Raw genomic sequence first — 22,703 nt, forward strand, 5'->3', positions numbered from 1 at the left:
ATTTCCTATCAAGCCTCCACATGGTTGGCTTCCCGCTAGCCTGGGGTGCAGGAACCTTTGAACTGGTTTCAGGATTTCTACAGATCTATTTTGTAAGTTTGTTGTGTTAAATTTCTATACTCCATGAAGGAAAGAAATCTAGGGCTTCCTAGTCTGCCATCTTGCTGATGTCACCTCTCCTCCCCCAACTGAATTCTTTTTTTTAGGGCTGCACAGAATTCCCTTTCTGATGGACATTTGTGTTCTTTCCAATTTTGGGCTATAGCAAATAAAGCCACAAAGAATAAATGTATTCTTTTATATTTTTGCCAGTTCATCTTTAGGATACAAATATTTCTAGAAGTAGGACTCCTTAATCAAAGATAAATACACAATTAATTATGCTAGATACTGTCAACATTCTTTCTGCAGAGCTGGTACCATTCTCATTTCTGTCAGCAATGTTCTGCCTATTTTACCTGTAGCCTTGACAAAAAAATTATGCAAACTTTTGGATATTTATCCACCTGATAGATGAGAGGTGGTGTCTCAATGTAGTTTTAATTTGCATTTCTTTTTTTATGAGTGAGGCTGAACTACTTTTATATGTTTAAATGTAACTTGTATTTCTTCTCCTGTAAACTAAATGAACTTACACTTTTGCCCATTTGTTTATCAGGCTGTTAGTCTTTTTTCTTTTGGGGAGCTCTATGTTAGGGAGGTTAGCCTTTCATGTTCTAAGTGACAAATATTTATCAGTTTATTATGTCTGTGACTTCCCTTTTAATTTTGCTTGTTTTTTAAAGTCAGAAAACCAATGTTTTATTTCTAAAACTCTGCCATATATTTCTAGGGGGTGCCCATGGTCACCTGCCACCTTCCCACCAGGTTTTCTGTGTAGCTGGCAAACAGAGTCTGGCCATCAGCAGACCAGGCCAGAGAGGTATACTAGCAGGGCTCTGCCTTGCTGCTGGTACCGATAACGTCCTACTTCAGTTCCTCTATAATGATCCTGCCTCCCAAGTCCCAGATCTTGATGCTGGTGCCTGGGGCAGCACAGAGACAGTATCAGTTAAGACTGAAGTGCAGGGCATTGATGATGTTCCCACCATCTAGCAGATAAAGGTGCTTGCCTTCATTGAGGTCCCACAGCACGGCTTGGCCATCCTTGTCTCCAGAAGCACAGAGGGATCCATCTGGAGAGACAGTCACAGTGTTCAGGTAGCCCGTGTGGCCGATGTGACTGGTCTTCAGCTTGCAGTTTGCCAGCTTCCATACCTTGACCAGCTTGTTCCAGCCACAGGAGACAATGATGGGATTGCTGCTACCGGGTGGAAAGCAGACACAAGACACCCACTCCGAATGGCTCTCATCTTGGACAGTGTATTTGCATACACTCCAAGTATTATTCATAGCTTGATGTTTTTATCTCAGGAGCTACTGACAACTTGTCAGTTGTCAGAGAAGGCCATACTCAGCACATCCTTGGTATGGCCTACAAATCTGCGTGTGGTGGTACCGTGGTACCTGTTGTGAGATCCCCGAGATGAAGGGCTCCATCCCAGGAGACTGAGAGGGTGAACTGGCCATCTGAGGAGATGACCACATCACCAACAAAGTGGGAATGACCCTAAAGGGCACACTGAGGGATGCCATCATCAGTCTCATCCCTGGGCAGCTTCCACATGATGATGGTCTTCTCTCAAGAGAAAGACAGTATCATGTCCGGGAACTGGGGAGTGGTGGTGATCTGGGTTACCCAGCTGTTGTGGCCCTTGAGGATACGACCAAGTATCTGCTCAGTTATGGTGGCGGCGAGTGCAGGTGTCGCTGCGGCGACAAGAATGGAGTTGGACAGCTCAAAGAGACTAGCACCACAGCTGCTCCTGCTGAGGTCCTGCTGAGGAAAAGAGCTTGACTTCCCTTTTGATGTTTTCTTTTCTATGCCAAAGTTTTTTCATGTACCTTAATTCATCAATCTTTTTTCTTATTGATTCTAGGTTTTGAGCCATAGTTATTCCCCTAATATTCTCATATTACAAAATAATTCAGACATGCTTTCTCCTAGTATTAGCATGGTCTCATGTTTTACTTTGAGAGCTCTCATCAATTTGGAATTCATCCAGGTATACATAGTATTAGCTTCAGTTCCAAATTTATCTTTCTCCAAATAGCTGTCCAGTTATTAGAAAGCTCATCTTTCCCCCACTGATTTGAAATGCTACCTTTATCCTTACTAAATTTGTATTTGCACAAAAATCTATTTCTGGGGGTGCCTGGGTGTTTCAGTCCGTTCAGTGTCTGCCTTCAACTCAGGTCATGATCTCAGGGTCCTGGGATCAAGCCCCGCACCAGGCTCCCTGATCATCTTTAATTTAAAGAAAATCTTTAATCTATTTCTGGACTTTTTTTTTTTTTTAAGGATTTTATTTATTTATTTGACAGAGAGAGACACAGCAAGAGAGGGAACACAAGCAGGGGGAGTGGGAGAGGGAGAAGCAGGCTTCCCACGGAGCAGGGAGCCTGATGTGGGGCTCAATCCCAGGACCCTGGAACCATGACCTGAGCCGAAGGTAGACGCTTAATGACTGAGCCACCCAGGCGCCCCTATTTCTGGACTTTCTAATCTGCTCCATAGATTTGATTCTTCAGGCACCTCACTATTTTAACTATAAAGGCTTTCTTTACATTTTATATTTTATTTTCCAGGGTTTTCTTGGGCATTCCTCCTGCTTGTTTTTCCTCTTTATAAGCTTTAAAATCAACTTTTACTACCACCCTCCAGAAAAAAAAAATCTGTTGGTATTTTTATTAGAATAGTTTTAATTTTTTAAATAAATCTAAGAATTGACATGTTTATGATGTTGATTCTTCAAAGAGGCTCTGTTCAAGTCCATTTGTGTTTTTTAGAAGCATTTAAAAACTTTTCCTCACACAAGTTTTCCACATTTTATCTACAGGCTGGATTTTGCTTATATATAAAGGGTATTAATTTTGTACATCAATTTTGTATCTGTAACTGTACTAAATTATGCTTGTCAGTTTTTCCATTATTTTCATGAGTTTTACAGAAATAAATTAGTAGGTTTTACATAAAATAACCTCTTCTTTCAAATTTTTAAGTCTCAAACACTCTCTTGTCTAAAGTAGTCTCAAACACTCTCTTGTCCAATAAGCTAATGATCACTAATACATTACCATGCTTGCTCTGCTCTTTCAATATATTTTTTTAAGATTTTATTTATTTGAGAGAGAGAGAGAGAGAGAGTGCGCATGAGCGGGGCTGGGGGTGAGGGGGAGGGCAGAGGGAGAGGGAGAAGCAGACTCTCCGTTGAGCAGGGAGCCTGACGGCGGGATCATGAGCTGAGCCAAAGGTAGATGCTTAACGTACTGAGCCACCCAGAAGCCCCCTTTCCAATACTTCTAAGACTGTCTGCCACCCTTTCTTAACTAGGATTCATGCTCTGAACTACCAAACACACAAAATAATTTGAGTGACTATTTCTGAATTTCCCCAAGGACAGTAACATAACCAGTACTTTTCTAGATGCATAGGTGAGAGGTTAATACTTAAAAACAAATGAATGCCTTAGGGATTCTCTCCCAGAATGCTCACTGAGAAAGGCTGTTAGACTAATCAGTATTTATAAATGCTCTCACTATGATGGTTTTATATATATTTAAAAATAGTTATTATATGATGATGTTCCCATTTATTCAGTTTTACAATATAGACACATACAAACAAGGTAAAATCTTAAGAAACTGCTTGCCTTACCCCAGAAGTATAGTTCATAAATTATAACCACTTGAAAGATGAGTCACAAAGGAAATTATTAGGCAAAACCATATTTGAAAAAAAAAACCCGTTATTTCTTACATATATGACTATTTGAAGATATGGCAGCTTCTTACATGTTTAAAAAAATGCTACTTTTTAATTAATAATTATTTATCTATTTAGTTAATAATTATCTATTATCACAAATAATTATTTAACCAAAGAATCAACAAGGTTTATCAAAATCAGTATCTGGTTCAAATCCTGTATTCATTAACAATGATGATCACCTATGATTTAGAATTTCAAGTATATAATTTTGTTTTCATTAGTGCATATTCTTTCCATTTCATATCTCTATTTATGACCATTACTCTCATTTCTAAAGTCTGTACTTTAGTTTGCCTCTGCAAGTTGGGCTATTTTGTTCTTCAAAACGATAAGAAATAAATATATTTCTTGAAAAACTTTTACACCTAACAAAAAGACGATTTCTTTTGTTTAAAAGTTTTTCTTTGTATTTACAAATGATTACGGTAAAACGGTACAAAGCACCACAAGGTGGTAACTGGTGAGTTGTAGAAGACCGATTTTAAAAAAAATTGCAGCACAGCTTCAAAAATACCACACCAGAAACAAAGCTTATTTCTGCATCCTGTTTATGTATTTTTTCCCATCATGCATAGGTACCTCTTTTATTTCAGTGAATCAAAAATCAAGCTACAGATCTATATAAAGGGCATCCCTTTTAAATAAATCACAATGTGATTCAAAGCTACAACTAACTGTTCAGATTTCTGTATGCTAAGTTATGAATCCACTTTCCATTCCAACTCAACTACTAAGGAAAAAAGGAGCAAAACAACTCTGAAATCTCTTAAAAGAAGTGTATTTTCAGAAGATAAAAAAATGACACTCTCACTGTTGTACTGGATCTCCTGCTTTTCATTTGGAAACAAAATTCATCACAGCACAACTCAGTTTTACTGAGCAATTTAAAGCATCCTTTGCCTGTGTTAGAAAATGTTGAGAGAAAAACTTTTTCTAAGAAATCACTTTCACTGTGAAAGTGAAAATGGGACACTGGGCAGCCTACAAGGGAGAGACGTCTATTTTCATGGCATGTTCCCAATCGTGGAACATTTAGGTCCAGAAAACATATACAGTCCTATTATTTCTTTTGCTCTTGGTGAACTGCAAATACATATAAAATTAAGGGTAAGGAAAATTACTTCTTTATACTCTATTTTATTGAGTTGGTAAGAGTTTCCATGTATTTCCTAAAATCAGTTTTGGCTAACCAGGCAAACTCTTACACAATTTGAAAAACATCTCGAGTGATCTGCTTACAAATATTTCATTATCATATGAACATTTAGTAAATTAAGTTTGCTCTCTTAACATAAAAATAGACAACTGGAATGTCTTTATTTTTGTCCTCTGGAGCTATTACTTTTTTTATTGCCCTCTATTAAAAAAATTATGTTTATGAGGTAAAGTCAGAAATGTTGATTTGCCTTAGAGACATTAGGAAAGAAGCACAATTTTAAAAATGCATCACCCCACCCAAAATAAATATAAAATACAATGGCACCACCCAGAGAGACCTAAATAACATATATGTATATATATGCAATCTGATATTTTCCCGATACATGTAAAGTGAAATATGTATTTTAGATATAGACTCTTTATAATAATGAATCATTCTATGTGTTGCCCTGTACCTTGTTTTATTTATTATCATTGCATGAAAGACTTACTCATGCTCTACCTGAAAACTGGCTATTGCCTGAGGACACTGTTGTCCCTACAGCACTCTTTTCTCTCCCACACTCCACGTACTAGTGGAGTTTGTGATGAGGTAAACGTCCTCACTACTATTTCCAGATCTTAGCTCCACCTACTCCCTCCCCCCCACAAAAAAAGTTCCTTTAAGTTCCCGGCCATCAGATTATTCCACCCTCTACCCATCTTGACTCCCAGTGCTATGACTCTGGATAGCTCCCCTCAGTCACTAAAGAGCATAGCCCTGGGCTTCTCTTTTCACCTCTACCTTTTTCATGACTCTTAGTTTCAACACCCATGTGGGCAGTCCATCCAGCACACAGGCCTCTATCTGACAAGTTTATCTTGGATCCACCCCTACAGCCACACTTGAGACCTGCAGATGCCAAGTTCAAGCCTCTCACAGCCTGCGTATCCCCTACTTGCTGCACTCACCCTCCTGCCAGAGCTCCGACCTACTAACCTTCTCACTTTTCTCCTCTTTTTCAGCCTCTATTACCACCTTTAAATCTTCATTTCCCACCGCGAAAACCCTGCTGTGCTCCTTTCTCACTGTCAGTATTCCTCTGACAACACCCCAAACGGCTCAATCTGTCTATTCCCTACCTTTTATCAAGTAGCTGAGCAAGACTAGAAAAAAATACACAGCGGTGCTGGTGGTTTTCACTTTAAATTAATGACTGCAGACTTCAAAGGGGCCCTCGGCACTGGCAGGCGATCACACTGCTCCCCTTTACAGCAAAAGGCCTTCAAGCAGAGTTGACTATGGTTGCTACTCCCATTTCTTTCCTTCCCATTCTCTCCTGAAGCTCCTCCAAACAGGCTTTCCTCCTCATTACCCTTCTGAGTGTCTTGGCTCAGTTACCAACTATCAGTCATAGCAGCATTTAACAGAGTGGATCACTCCTTCCTGTCTGAAATGCTTTCTTCACGCAGCTCCTAAGACAGTGTGTGTTTGCGTCTCTCCTCCCATCCCACAGGCCACCCTCCTCAGCTGGAGCTACGCCCTGTGCCCTGCCTTTCAGGGTTCAGTCGTCAGACCTCTTCTCCTCTCCACCAGGTCTCCCTCTCCGGGAAAACTCATCCAATCTCATGGCTTTAAGTACCATACATAAGCAGATGACACCCACAGTTTATCTTCCACCCCAACCTCCTCCCAAACTCTAGATACTCTACACTCTGCCCTGTATATTGCACTTCTGTCCTTCTCCCTGCTCCTTACACATGTCAGGCAGCTTCCCATCTGATGTGTTTACCTGATGTTCTCTCTACCAGGAATAATCTTCTTTTGAACAGTCCCCTGCCCCTCTCCTTCACTATTAAGGGCTCTGTCACCTTATGCAGAGGACTTTGCAAGCCCTTCTAAAATAGCACCCCCTTACCCTGCTTCATAGCATTCACCACCCTAAGACATTATGTCATCTATCTGTATGTTCATCTGCTTTATTGACTGTAACCCCTATTTGAATATAAGCTCCGCAGGGGCTGGGTATTTGCCTATGTTGTTTACTGTCTAGCACAGAGTATGCACTAAAACATTTATTGAATGATTTTTTAAAAAGATTTTATTTATTTATTTGACAGAGACAGAGAGGGAACACAAGCTGGAAGAGCAGCAGGCAGAGGGAGAGGGAGAAGCGGGCTCCCTGGAAGGAGCCTGATGCGGGGCTCGATCTCAGGACCCTGGGCTCATGAGCCGAGCCGAAGGCAGACGCTTAACCGACTGAGCCACCCAGGTGCCCCATTATTCAATGATTTTTAGATATGTTAAAGTTTCCTGGTTTATCTTCAAGAGGTGAGATTATGAGAACATTTCCAAGATAAGTTGTACATTTCAGTAATGTTTGAGTTTTTTTTACAATCAAATGTATTACTTTTGTTATCAGAACAATGGAAAAGAACACATAAAAATGTTAAAATTTAACAATAATGAGAAAGAATCAAATTATATGAATTTGAGACTATATATTTATGTAAACTAGTGAGAAGAAGTTTTATAAATAGACTGGTAAGACTTAATAAGGATGATATATAGGTTTTATCTTGAAAGTCAACTGTAGTTGATTGGTTGTGGCTGCTTGAAACACTATACTGAAAGGAACCCTGAAGCTAAACTGGGTCCTGCAGAAAAGAAGGATGTTTTCCAGGAAAATGGAAGGGGTGGGAATTGTGATTCATGCCAAATAAATGCCACTCCATGACTTTAAATCTACATGTGTACTATTTCCAATCCTTTGTACTCAGCTGAGTTCTCCCAAGACTTCCATATTTGTACCTCCCTGCCTATGTGAGATCTCTATAAAAATGTCTAATGAGAGATCTCAAACTTACTCATAAACAAAACAGACCTTTTGATCTGCAGTGCTCTTCAAAAAGAAACAAACATTATTCTTCCTCTAATCCTTCCTCTTTAATAAGGACACCTTCATTCACTAGGTTGCTCACATAAAAACTCTAGGAATTATCCTTGATTCCTTTCTTTTACTCAACCCTGATCTAAACATTCATATCCATAAGCAAATCTTATTAGCTCTAAGCCCAAAGCATTTTCTAACTTTATCTATATCTCTCCAGGCTCTAGGTAAGTACCTCAGACCAAGCCACCATGGCCTCCCATTTCATCGACTCTAATAACTTTCTAGCTACTCTGCCTTTTTGTACTCTTGCCCCCTTATAATTCATTACCTACATATCAGCCATAAGTAATTTTTAAAAATACAAATCAAATAATGTCACTTCCCTATGGTTTCTCACTGCAGTAAAAATAAAACCCATACTCCTAATTCTGGCTCATTTTCCCAGGCCTATCTCTCCAACTTTACCTCAAACCACTCTCCTCTTACTCCCTACACTTCAGCCATATTGGCCAACATTATCTTCTCTAGAGGGTTTTGATACTAGCTGTTCCTTACAGAATGCTCTTCCTCTGACATTCCTGTGACATTCAGGTCAGTTTAAATGCCCCCCTCTCCAGAAAACTTCCCTTATCACTCAGTCTAAAGTAGCAACCCAATCACTATATCCTATGTTAACTCTCTGCATACTACAAATAACTATTTGATATTTGTGTAGTTTATTTATTAATTTGTTTGTTATGTCTCTCTCTCTCCTACTATAATGTAAGATTGTTAAAACAGTATTGTATCACCACTCTGGTGAGAGGGTCTATTTAATAAATATTTGTTGAAAATATTTTGTTAAAAACAAATGTGTAATATTTCAGTAAAAAAGTTGTGGGTATGTATTTATTTATTCATATTTGTGGACTAACTGAATGGGAATAGAACTAAGTAAAAATTCCCTATTTGGGAACAGAGAAAGAAATTCTCCAAGGTTGAAAAAACATGAATTTATTTTGATTCAAATCCAAAATACACAAACTTTTTGCCTGGCAGAGTCCGGTGCTGACTTACAACAATGAAAAAACAACTTGCCCTCATGGAGCATAAGAGAGAAGAAACGGGCTATTTCAATTTGGTAAGTAAATGCCATGAAAGGAATAGTAAAAAGTGCTATAAGTATATTTAACCCAGCCTGAGAGGTGGACGATCAAGAAATGCTTCCTGAAGAAAGGGCTGTTTAAACTGAAATCTGATCTGAAGGATGAGCAGTTATGATGGACATACTCGGAGGAGGAGGAGACAGGCACTCAGTGTAAGAGTACTTTGGGGAAAGGAAATATGGCCCAGAATCCAGACAGCTCATAACATATTTTCAGGAAACTTAATTTATTTTTTATTTTTTAAAGATTTTATTTATTTATTTGACAGAGAAGGAGCGAGAGAGCACACAAGCAGAGGCAGAAGGAGAGGGAGAAGCAGACTCCCCACCGAGCAGGGAGCCTGATGCGGGACTCGATCCCAGGACCCTCGGATCATGACCTGAGCCGAAGGCAGACGCTTAACGACTGAGTCACCCAGGTGCCCCTAAAGTAATTTAATATGGCTGGAGAGAATATAAATTGAGAAGGGATGAGAGAAAGACTGAGAAGTAAACAAGTAACATCATAACGCCCCATTGAGCAGTTTATTCTTTTCCTGAGGGTAAGAAAGTGCCACTGAAGAATTTAAAGCAATATAATATTTCCATGTACCATAATCTTCCTTTAAGAAAGATCACTGTGGCCACAGGGTGGAGAAGAGTTTAGAGAGAGACAGAGAAGCCAAGCTCTTCCAAGCAACAATTGATAGGATAATTAGGATAGTAATAGTGGAGCCAAGGAAAAAAAAAAAAAGCAATAATTAAGATCCAACTCTAAGTATAAGAAGCAACTAAAACTTATAATACAAAACAAAATAAACACTGAACATGCAAATAGAGAGATACACAAGTTACCAAATCTTTCAGGAGTTAAGTTTTATAGAATTCTGTGACATGTAAGCTGAACTTTCAAGGAAGTATAGTTAAGATTTCCAAAGATGGGGGCGCCTGGGTGGCTCAGTCGTTAAGCGTCTACCTTCGGCTCAGGTCACGATCCCAGAGTCCTGGAATCAAGCCCCGCATCGGGCTCCCTGCTCTGCGGGAAGCCTGCTTCTCCCCCTCCCACTCTCCCTGCTTGTCTTCCCTCTCTTGCTGTGTCTCTCTCTGTCAAATAAATAAAATCTTAAAAAAAAAAAAAAAGATTTCCAAAGATGGGGGTGCCTGAGTGGCTCAGGTGGTTAAGCATCCGACTCATGATTTCAGCTCAGGTCATGTTCTCAGGGTCATGAGATCGAGCCCCATATCAGGCTTCAGGCTGTGCCTGGAGCCTGCTTAAGATTCTCTCTCTCGGTGCGCTCAGTCAGTTAAGAGTCTGCCTTTGGCTCAGGTCATGATCCCAGGGTCCTGGGACCAATGACCACGGCAGGCTCTCTGATCAGGGGGGCACTCCGCTTCTCCCTCTTCCTTTGCCCCTCCCCCTGCTCATGGGCATGCTCCCTCTCTCAAATAAATAAAATTTTAAACAAGATTCTCTCCCTCCCTCTCCCCACCACTCACATGCTCTATCTCAAAACAAAGATTTCCAAAGATGAAGAAACTTCCAAACTTTATAAGACTTTTACATAGCAGAGCTGCTTCCTAGTACAAATAATTTGAAGAAACTTAAAAAATAATCTGCATGTTTAAAATGTATAACCATTTTTAAAGGTAAGAACTTCAAAATCTATATTTATGACTATTTTATATAAGATTATAATTCCTCATAATTAAGTATACTCTATTCAAACATAAGCTGTAAAAATCATCATAATCTGCCCTCTAGTTACCATTAGAAAGCAAGTTTTGCTGACAGTAAAATCATTATGGATAAATAAAACAAAAACAGTCAAATCAAGACATATGTATATATACTTAACATTAAATAATTAAGACTGTGAAAGAAAGGCAATATATTATTTCATTATTCTGATAAAAATTAAATCAATAAAAAATGTATTTCAGAGTGTGATAAATATGAGATACTATATAATCTAATGCAGCAAATATTTATTGAGAATTTACACACACACACACACACACTTTACATACATGTTCGCACAATAGAGATAAACTATACTAAAAGACAGACCCTTCCTCAAGAATTTTATAAAACTAGATAGGGAGACAGACACTTATATACCTCAATAATCATTTTTATAAGACTTTTGCAATGATAATGTAACTTTATAAATTAAATAGCTGTAGAAGAGACTTTAACATTTTTTTGCATTTGATAGTGTAAGATATAGAATAAGATTCTAACTATAGTTAATACATTTTACATTATTAGTGTTCTACTCTACAGATAGAATGTTGGATTAAAAAAGATCCTATTAATTTGGATTACAATCCCAAAAGATTAATTGCTAAATACCAAAAAGAAACCTCAAAACCTAGACGAGAAATAAATGGCAAACAGAAAAAAATAGGAAGATGAAAAGAGAAATAATCTACATAGGAATTTGTTAAAGGCCAAAGGAAAGCCAACACAATCATAATTTGTATTATAGATCTGTAATTTAAGTAGCACATTTCTCACTTCTCATTTTAATACCTGAAAGTAACATATAACACTTACCTTACAACTATAAGCATGGCTATCAGGATCGAACAAATAGGATCTGCTATCATTAGACCAAAATTTTGCATCATGATGGCAGAGGCAATTACACCAATACTTCCAAGTGTATCTGCCAGAATGTGTAAAAATACACCTGGAAACAAAGCATAATCAGAATCAAAATAGTATCTTCTGATCAATGAAAAATACAAATATTTCTTAAAACTATATTCTTGACTTTATATATAAAAAACTAAATACCAATCTGGAAATCAGGAAGAATATAGATTCATTGTTTAGTAATGAAGTAAGAGTACTACTTCTGGGAATGGAAATAATCTTTCCTTTTTCAAATCAGCAGGGTTCAAAATATCTGATTCATAAATTATACTTGTTCTTAATGATCCTTAATATTTTGGTATAACATAGATGAGGAAGTAAGTACAGAAATAAGTTGATTTTAAGCACATTCATCTCTGGTTAAAGGCTCCATAAGTTAATTAATAATTTGTTGAAAGAAAATGGCATTAGGCTGAAAGAACTGTTCAAGAAACATTGTAACTACAAATATTTGTACACACAGAGCCCTCTGCTGGTAATTAAAATTATTACTACTTGAGACTAAATTTCCTATGGACTCTAACTCTATAAATCCTGGTATACTTATTAATTATCCTGAAGGTTTTGTTACCTAAATTATACACTAAGCTCAAACCTGATAAGGAAGAAAGTAGAGATCTGAATATTTAAAAGCAAATATAAAATATTTTTAAAACTTCTAATAAATAAATATTAAATTGTTAGGATACTGATATTCTGTCTTGAAACCTAGATACAATATTGTGATACTGTGATTTATAATAAGAAATACATATTTGGTCTTCATCCTGGTTTCTGGAAAACCCTGGGAACTTCCTAAGTGACAGTGACAAAGGTGTCTCTGGTTAATGTTAATATACTTTTGGACCCCACCTAAGGATGGGATACCAGGAGAACCAATCATATGATTAGAGGGTTGGAACTTTCAGTCCCAGCCCCCTCTGACCTCCAGGTATCAGAGAACTGCTTGCTTATGAGAGTACATTCTTCACGCCCCGCATTGGATTTGGGCACAGAATCTTAATTTGTGGTCAGAAGTGAGATCAGAACCAGAACCCGTTAAATATTAACATTTAATAATTGACTGGAAAACCATTAAAAAAATCAAGAAGTTTAAAATATATTATTTCTTAAACAGACTTAAGACAACAAATTATTCAACATTTAGATCTTTAATAGGTAAAATTTACTGTATACAGACATTGTCTTTGAAACAAACTTAAACCACGTTACTAAAAATAGAATATTTTAAAATAGCATTTATTCTATCTGAAAAGAAATAATACATAAAAAGCACATACCTACTTTAGAAATACTTATTCTACTTTATTATTCACTGGACTATTAAAGGCAAACCATTTTTCTAGGTGTAAAACACAGATTTACTAAAACTTGAAAACACTTTCTAATAATTTAAAAACAGACTATTACTGAGTCCAGTCAAATCTTAATGTGCTCTAGGAAAATATGCTTCGATTCATCTTCTACTGTATAATTTTATATCAAGTATTATACCAAATATAATTCATCCTGCAGTACTTAATATACTTTTTCATTCGTATAGATTACTGACATTTATAACTATTCTTCAAAAAGCTAATGGCTCTATTTCCTGTAACAAAAATATTATGCCAAAGCATACTTAGAGGAAACAACTCTTCCTCTAGGGTATTTCAAATAGCAAAGAATTAAACAGACTAGTAAGTGTCAAGGCCACATTAAGTTTAAAAAACAAAACTGAAGAAAAATACCCATCAAAGTAGACTGAAGGGACCTACGCTTCAAAACTCTTAAGTGAAATGTGATTTTAAGCCCTTATATTCTTTAATCAGTGTTTTAGTAGGATCAGACATAAAAACAGCTCTAAATAATCGAAAGGAAAAAGAATCATTTGTTCTTGATTTTTCTTTGACTGAAAAGTCCCTGACTACATCTTATGTGCCAACCTGAAAAGTGGCTTTATTAGCAAATGTCATTAATTACCTAAGCCCTTCTCACTTTCTAGTTAACTGTTTCAAGAAGAAAAATCACTAAAGAAAGAAGTTAAACTAGTATGTTTAACTTACATAAAAGTTGAAAGCCTTAGAAGACTTGGAAGGATACGAATATTTTAACTGCCCAAGAACACTCCAGCCAGAGACTATATATATATATAAAACAAATGTACTACTCTGCTAAGGGATTCTGACAATTTGGAATGCTATCCCCAGGACAGGGGTATATGGGAAATCTCTGTACCTTCTGCTCAGTTTTGCTATGAATGTAAAATTGCTCTAAAAAGTTAACTCTGTTATATTAATATTAAAAGATATATATATAATGCAAAGTGTGACCTTTGTCATATCCATAGGCATCAAATGATGATGGCTAAACAGGAGCTTACATGTCATGTAAAATGATACATTATAAAATTTTACAAAGCAGAGAAAATCAGTTTTGTCTGTGAATTATGATAGTTTCTTTGGGGTAGGAGCCAATCTTTGGCTCTGAATTTCTTTTTTTTTTTTTTTCTAAAGATTTTATTTATTTATTTGAGACAGAGAGAATGAGAGAGACAGAGAGCACATGAGAGGGGGGAGGGTCAGAGGGAGGAGCAGACTCCCTGCAGAGCAGGGAGCCCGATGCGGGACTTGATCCCGGGACTCCAGGATCATGACCTGAGCCGAAGGCAGTCGCTTAACCAACTGAGCCACCCAGGCGCCCCTGGCTCTGAATTTCTATTTAGACTTCATCATCAAAGTTTCCTAACTCCCAGCTCCCCACCTTCCTGCTTTTATTAGATTTTGACTTCAATCTGACTTTCTCAATAGCTTGTGATCCAATCTCTACTGCGCCTATTTTTCTCCACTATTTCTTGATATAGCTCTTGTTTTTTTTTTTCCCCCACTATGAATGTGCTCCTCCATACTGAGGAGTTTATTTCAGGAGGCTTAAATGTGTCCTCCAGTTCCTAGTTTTCCATTTGCAAAATATATAGAATTGGTTTAGAACAGCATTTGCTGAAATAGCTTATAATCATGCATATGTAATGCATCTATATCCAATGCTATAAATTAGCCTTGATAATAGGAGTTTATTTTTAGTTTTGGAAATCATCACAAGTTGAGGGAAGGGAGGTTAGAGCTGCCTTCCTAATTATCTTTTATATGAGCGTTATGAAAATTACTTTATATTTTCTGAGTATCCATCAATTTATGGTGGCTGCAGCAGCCCAGTAGTTAGCTCAAGGATAGGGAAATCTGTCTGGTATTCAAAGTTTCCATGTGGGTACTCACACATGAAAACTGAGTTAACTGAATTTTTCAGTTATTTGCAGCATCTTCAATATGACCTCTGGCTAGAGGAAAGGATCAATAACAACAAAGCAAAGATTTAGAACCCAAATGACTCACATATTAAAATTATCAGATGCAAAATAAGAAAAATAAATTATATATATATATTCTTATTTAGTAATCCTATGGAGGCAAATATATTACTATGGTGTTACTATAGTCATTGGCATGGCTATTATTTATAGTTAAGCAGTACAGTTTTTAACTACCGTAATCTTATTAAATCTAAGGAAATAGCCAAGTGATAGTTAAAAGAATGTATGCTAATATAACTAATAGTATATATTTAAAAAGTCACAAAGAAAGATAATATTTTAGACACAAATACTGTTACATATTTTTCTTAAAGGAAAACTTCAGCTAGCTCAACACAATGAAACCTGTTTCATAAAACTGAGAAATACACAAATTACTTGTCATACCTTGTAAAATCTGTCTGCTGGGTCCTGCTGTTTCTTTTAAGGAGGGACCATCTGTAGAGAGTTAAGTTTAATTATTTTAAAATATATCTTCAATTACCGATTCAATTTTTGCAATTCAGAGAATTTTTCATTCAAATATATCATGAAGGATGCATGACTATACAGCCACATCAGATTTACAAAATTCTTTTTTAAATTTAATACAATAATTTAATGGAGACAGACACGGGCAATTTCAAAATGGTATACAGTACTTAGGAAATTATTATATCAAGCATACTGGTAAAAATAGTAAATTAAAAACATTGTGAAAGTCTTCTACTATTCATAACATACCTTATACTACAGTTTGCTACACTAATTTTACAACTGGAAAACTCAGACAAAACAAATCTACTGTTGAAAGTTACAAGAAATCCAAGAAATAAAGCCAGGACAGCATCCAGGATAACAGACTATGGCAAACAAGAGCTTTCCAATAGCTTCTAGATGGATGTGGCAAGCTTTTCAAACAGAAGAGATAAAAATACTTTTCATTTTGCCTTTATGATGAAAAAAATTTAAAAATACTGCAATTTCTATACTGACTCTGAAGATACTATCAGCTTTAACATAAAGGCAGAAAACATAGGTAAACAAGGTAAAAGATCAGCAATATTGAGATCATCAGGAGGCCTGACAAGCTTTCTGAACATGTCTAACAGAAAGCCTGCCTGGGGTCATGGTTCTTGGCCCATAGTACCGAAGAGCTGACATATCCTTACTACAACTTTGATAGAGCTCATAACAATGCCAGAAGAGGCATAAAAGCCTAAGGCTGCACAGTGATTTCTGTCTGGATATGGCACTGCTATGGTGGGGAGAAAGACATAGTCACCTTAAAAATCATGCTAATTGTCAAAAGTGTTAACTGTTCTAAAAATTCAGCTCCTGATCAAGGGAGGAGATTTGTCTATAAGTAGTAGGTCCAGATAATGACGGTAATTTTGACATAATTATTTGGAAAGGTGTATTCTGCTATATTAATATAATGGTTATGTAAAATAATATAATTCCCACCTATGTAAAATCTGAAAAGTCCTTCTGGATATAAAATTTGTTATCTGTGGTAGACACTAGCTAGTTGTTTATCACCCATTTCTTCTTCTTCTTCTTTGGTAAACAAATAAACTACATTTCCCAGGCTCTCTTGAGTTATATGATATATTTAACAGTATTAAGCAAAGAAATATGACAGGTAGGGCATCTGGGTGTCTCAGTCGGTTAAGCGTCTGCCTTTGGCTTGGGTCATAATCCCAGGGTCCTGGGATCAAACCCTGCATCAGGCTCCCTGTATCAGGCTCCCTACAACAGGTTCCCTGCTCTGCGGGGAGCCTGCTTCTCTCTCTGCCTGTCGCTCCCCCTGCTTGTGCTCTCTCTCTGTTAAATAAATAAATTAAATTAAAAAAAAATAATTATGACAAGTAAACCACTTCTAGGCTCATAAAAATGTCCCATATGATCTTCTATGTACTCTATCTCCGGGTAGATGCAGGGAATCCAGTGGAGGTTCCAAGGGTCAAGAATCCCAGGGATGAAAGGAACCTAGATCCCTAAATTGAATGAAAAACAGCACCCACCCTCCTTTACCCCATCAACCCAAGAGCAAGATATAAACTTTTACTGCTTGAGTCACTGAGATATGAGCAGTTAAACCAAGCAAACAAAAACCAGCTAGCTTTACTGACAGTGTAGCATTTCAATAAATATAGAGCTCACAGCATTTCCCAGTGAGACTATGATGTCTCTTAAGAGCAAAATGGAATCATGGCCCTATTACTTTTGTATCCTCATACTGGCTAATATATACTGAAGGCAGAAATAATAGTAAAGAGAAGATTCTGGAGTCGGATTTCCTTTTTTTATTTATTTTAGATAGAGTGCAGGGGGGAGGGGCAGAGAGTGGAGGAAGAATCTCCAGCAGACTCCCCGCTGAGCAAGGAACCCTATGCAGGGCTCAATCCCATGACCCAGAGATCATGACCCGAGCCAAAATCAAGAGTGGGACACTCAACCAACATAAAAAACTAAGAGGCAGATGCTTCAACGACTAAACCACCCAGGCACCCCTGGAGTCAGATTTCCTTGTGTTTGAAGCCTAACATTTCCTTTTACTAGTTACTATGATCTCCATGTGCCCTGATGTCATATAAATTCTTCCTTGCCACTTATCCTTCTCCCCCTTGGCCAAAAAGAAAAGCTACCTTTCACCTATTTAGAATCTTACTACAGTGCATTGCTCAAGGTATAAAAAAAATTCTAGGGCAACAAACAAGGGGTCAGTTGCAAATATTGGTGGTAATGCTACAAAAGCAACGACTCTACTGACTAGCTGGCAAATCCTTTTGTAAGCAACAGTTTCCAACTGTTTTTAATAGAATGCAAGGATTAGCTAATGAAGCTGCCAATTTATAGATTATCAAAAATAATTTTTGATAACAGATCACTAAGTAATTTTTGGAATGTAATTCTGAAGGTGTTCAAAGAATTCACCGAAACTGCTATAAACAGAATTTCTTCTATTTAAGGTTTCTTAGCACTTGCATTATAAAGCTAGAAAATAGGAACAGAATTATTGCCAAAACCTTTTTTATGCTGATAAGTGTCAGTGTCATTTTTCCATACACTAATTGAGAAAAAAAGAGCTCAAATTATTGCATTAATATATGTATCTTAAGTAAAACGTTGCCTTTTATGATTATACATGCATCAACATTTTAAAAATAGAATTACTTTGACTTTTAGTAATAACTACAATAACTCCAGGGGCGCCTGGGTGGCTCAATCATTAAGCGTCTACCTTCAGCTCAGGTCATGATCCCAGGGTCCTGGGATCGAGCCCCCGCATCGGGCTCCCTGCTCAGCGGGAAGCCTGCTTCTCCCTCTCCCACTCCCCCTGCTGTGTTCCCTCTCTCGCTGTGTCTCTGTCAAATAAATAAATAAAATCTTAAAAAAAAAAAAATAACTACAATAACTCCATCCAAAAGAAATGTTTAAACACTAAGTCTTATGTTTCTAGATAAAAAATTTAAATTTATATACCTATTTTATTGCTAAGAAGTAGAACACATGATCAATTAATAACTTAACCCAAATATAATCCCTTATTATAAAATTCTGTAATGAAAATAAAAATTCAAGGAGAAACAGGATGTTGTTAAATTTATAACTATTTACAAGTTTTGAATGGGTGAGAGTGGGTCTCAAACCACTAAGTTCTTTGGAGTCTAATGAATATATTTCAGAGTAATATAGAACTTTCATTCTAGGGGTACCTGGGTGGTTCAGTCGGTTAAGAATTTGACTCTTGGTTTTTTACAGTATGTTTTTTACAGTTCCTCTAAAGTTTAAAATAGAACTACCATATAATCCAGTAATCACACTACTAGGTATTTACCCAAAAAATACAAAACACTAATTTGAAAGGATATATGCACCACTCTTTACTGCAGCATTATTTACAACAGCCAAATTATGGAAGCAGCCCAAGTGTCCATCGACAGATGGATAAAGATGTGGTGTGTGTGAACACACACACACACACACACACACACGTTGGAATATTATTCAGCCATCAAAAAGACTGAAATCTTGCCATTTGCAATGACGTGGATGGAGCTAGAGTGTATTGTGCTAAGTGAAATAAGTCAGTCAGAGAAAGACAAATACCACAGGATTTCACTCATTCATAGAATTTAAGAAACAAAACAAATGGGAGCACGTGGGTGGCTCAGTTGGTAAAGCATCCGACTCTTGATTTCAGCTCAGGTCATGATTTCACGGTCATGAGGCCAAGCCCCACATCAGGCTCCATGTGCTGGGCATGGAGCCTGCTTATGATTCTCTCTCTCTCTCATTCTCTCTCTCTATGCCCCTCTCCCCCACTCACCCATGCTCTCTCTCAAAAAAACAAAACAAAACAAACGAACAAAGGGAAAAAAAAGAAGACAAACCAAAAAACAGACTCTTAACTAGAGAACAAACTGATGGTTACCAGAGGGGAGGCAGGTGGGAGGATGAGTGAAACAGGTGAAGAGGATTAAGAGTCCACTTATCTTGATGAGCACTGAGTAATGTATATAATTGTTGAATCGCTATATTGTACACCTGAAACTAATGTAATATGGTATGTTAAGTATACTGGAATTAAAAATAAATAAGAAGTAATAAATAAAACATACCAGTATAATAGTTACAAAAATATAGCAAATTTTAGAGACTGATAAATTAGGGACTTAATATTCAATTCCCTTTTCAATTTTCAAATCAAAAGTCTGAGGATTCTATTTGGCAGGTATAGACAATACTTGAGAATATAATTTATTTAAAGATAATCTGACTGTGGTATCTAAGTAACTTCTATTAATCTATACTCTGAGCAGTGGGGAGGGGCAGAGAAAGAGGGAGAAGTAGACTCCCCTGCTGAGGAGGGCCTCAATCCCAGAAGCCTGAGATCATGACCTGAGACAACAGCAGATGCTTAACCAACTGAGCCACCCAGGTACTCCAGCATACAAAGATTTCTAAGGGCACAAGGAAGTATCGGGTGATATTCACCAAAAATTACAATGAAAATATGCAAAACTGAAAACCCCTATTGTATTTTTATAAGCCTATGTAGGACAAAAGGCCTTATTGTACTTAAAAAACGCACCCAATCTTGTCTGTACTTAAAAAATTATAATTTTCATTTGCTAAAATGCAATTGTTTCTCATTCACTGAAGCTCATTTAAAATAGTAGCACATAGTATAATATACTCACTGAAAAACAGCTATATCCTTGGCATTATACTGAGTTAATTTCATTATATACTAAAAATGAACAAGCCCTGCGAACCATTTAGTCTGATTCATTAGAAAGGAAGTTGATTACAAAACCTTTTGAAGAAATTATCTCAACTAAAAGAGTAATCTATACAAAATTTCTGTATATTTGGAAGGCTGTCCATTTGAAAGTATTTTGGCTGTACTTACCATGAGAGTGAAATTGTCCATGTCCATGAGCATGATCATGACTATGTGCAGCACCATGTTTCAGTTCATGACTGTGGCAGTGATCTCCATGGCCATGTGCCTGATCCAGAACACCATTAAAAAGGGAATGACTGTGTCCATGGCCTAAAAAGTAGTTAGAACAAAAAGTATGTAAAACTATATTATATAAATGGTTACAATAATACTGATATCAGTGAAAAGAATTAGCTCTAAAAAGAGATTCAATTAAGTAAAGATCTACTTGTAAAAAGTATTATAGATTCATTAAAACTGATTGAGTTCCTACCATGGAGTATGGGAAGGAAATGAAATATGGAGGGAAGTGGTAGACTTTACTGGAGATGAAAATAAGTGAGAGGTACACAGAAATATTTAGAGATTAGACAATGCCATTCATTCATTCATTCATTCATTCATTCAGGAAATACTTATTTGAAACACACTATGTTAGAGGCACTATTCTAGGCACTGGGGATAACGCAGTGAAGACCACAGACAAAAATCTTAGCTAAAACTTTGCAAAGTACTATTACATATACTATCAAAGTAAAACAAAATGTATGCATACGGTCACTTTGAGGCAGTGGCAGGGAAGGCACTGTATTTGATAAAAGATCAGCAGAATTACATTATAGCAGGTAGAATCCTTAGAAAAAACAAAAACAAAATAATGCAACAAACTTTGAAGGGAGAGGTAAAGTAATGATACCAGAGTCATTATAATATAAAATGTCCAGTTTTCAACAACGACAAAAATTGTAAGACATGCAAAGAAAGATGAAAGTATGCTACATACATAGAAAAAAAAAGCAACCCACAGAAAATGTTCCTGAAGGAGACCCAGATTTTGGACAAAGACTTTATTTAAATCAGCCATTAGAATATGTTCAAAGAAATAAAGAAATCCATGTCTAAAGAATTAAAGTATAACAACAATAACTCACCAAATAGAGAATATCAATAAAGAGAAATTATAAAAAAAGAACCAAACAAAAAATTACGGAATTAAAGAAATATAGTAACTGAAGTAAAATATTTACTAGAAGTGCTCAACAACAGATCTGAGCTACAATTATGCAAACTTGGAAGATGGATCACTAGAGACTGTCCACTCTGAGGAGCAGAAAAGAAGAAAATTAAGAAAAATAAACATAGCCTTAGAGACCTGTGGAAACATCAAATGTACCAAATTAAGCATTAAGGAGTCCCCAAAAAAAGAAGAGACAGAAAAAATATTTGAAGAAATAATGGCTAGAAACCCCAACTTTGATGAAAAATATTAATCTACACATTCAAGAAACTTAGGAAAATCCAAGAATTAACTCAAACAGAGCCATATCTAGAAACACCATAGTCAAACTGATGAATGTCAGAGACACTGGAAGTTGTACACCAAGATAAAAATAACTTAGCATGTATAACAGAACTTGAGTAAGATTAACTGGTGACTTCTCCACAAAAACCATGGAGGCCAAAAGCCAATGGGATGACAAAATCAAAATGTTAGAAAAAGACTCAACTAAGAATGCTAAACTCAACTCTCTCCCTTAAAAATAAAGGAGAAATAAGACATTATCACATAAACAAAAACACTACCTGCAAATGAAATGAAAGAACACCAAACAGTAACAAAAATCCACACAGAGAAATAAAGAGCACTGGTAAAGGCAATTATGACAGAGGATAAATATATTTTAAATTTATGACTCGTTTCTTTTCCTGTATGTTTCAAGAGACAATTGTATTAAGTAATAATTATAAAACTGTATTGATGGACATCATAAAAGCATGAAATTTGTATGACAATAATAGTATGAAGAAGAGAGGTAAACATGGCGGTATATTGGAGCAAAGGTTTTGTGTATTACTAAATTACTATTAATCTGAACTAAACTGTTTTAAATTAAGATGCTACTTGTAAAAGAAACAAGAGAAGTAGAAGTACACTAGAAAGTATTATATTTAAAAAACAGGAATCAGGGAATAGAGTAACAAAAAGGACAGAAGATATAGAAAACAAGTATTATAATGGCAGATGTAAATCCTACCTTAGTAGTAATTACATGAGATGTAAATTGTTTAAATATCCCAATCAAAAGACAGAGATTGTCAGAATGGATAAAAAAAAATATGATCCAGTTACATTCTGTCTACAAGAGACACACTTTAGAGTCAAAGACACAAACAGGTTGAAAGCAAAAAGATAGGAAGAAAAATACACCATGCAAGTAGTTAAAAAAAAAAA

At 36.4% G+C, this 22,703-nt stretch overlaps 1 protein-coding gene and 1 pseudogene across 3 annotated transcripts in view; both read right to left on the bottom strand.

Annotated features, from left to right (window-relative positions):
- The window catches only part of SLC30A7 (solute carrier family 30 member 7), an 85,315-nt gene that overhangs the window by 37,252 nt on the left and 25,360 nt on the right, over positions 1-22,703 (bottom strand). For both annotated transcript variants that reach the window (XM_035017909.1, XM_035017908.1), the window contains exons 6-8: positions 20,438-20,581; positions 15,424-15,474; positions 11,586-11,721 (exon numbers count right to left, since the gene is read on the bottom strand). In XM_035017909.1, the coding sequence (XP_034873800.1) occupies positions 11,586-11,721; positions 15,424-15,474; positions 20,438-20,581 (331 nt within the window). The remainder of the gene's footprint in view (positions 1-11,585; positions 11,722-15,423; positions 15,475-20,437; positions 20,582-22,703) is intronic.
- LOC118020259 lies at positions 160-5,847 on the bottom strand (annotated as a pseudogene). The gene is made up of 2 exons (XR_004681842.1): positions 5,817-5,847; positions 160-1,920 (listed from the first exon to the last, which is right to left on the bottom strand). The product of XR_004681842.1 is annotated as a receptor of activated protein C kinase 1-like (transcript).

This window comes from Mirounga leonina, unplaced genomic scaffold, assembly GCF_011800145.1.
Source record: "Mirounga leonina isolate KUSES-001 unplaced genomic scaffold, KU_Mleo_1.0 Mir_173, whole genome shotgun sequence".
Taxonomy (NCBI): Eukaryota; Metazoa; Chordata; class Mammalia; order Carnivora; family Phocidae; genus Mirounga; species Mirounga leonina.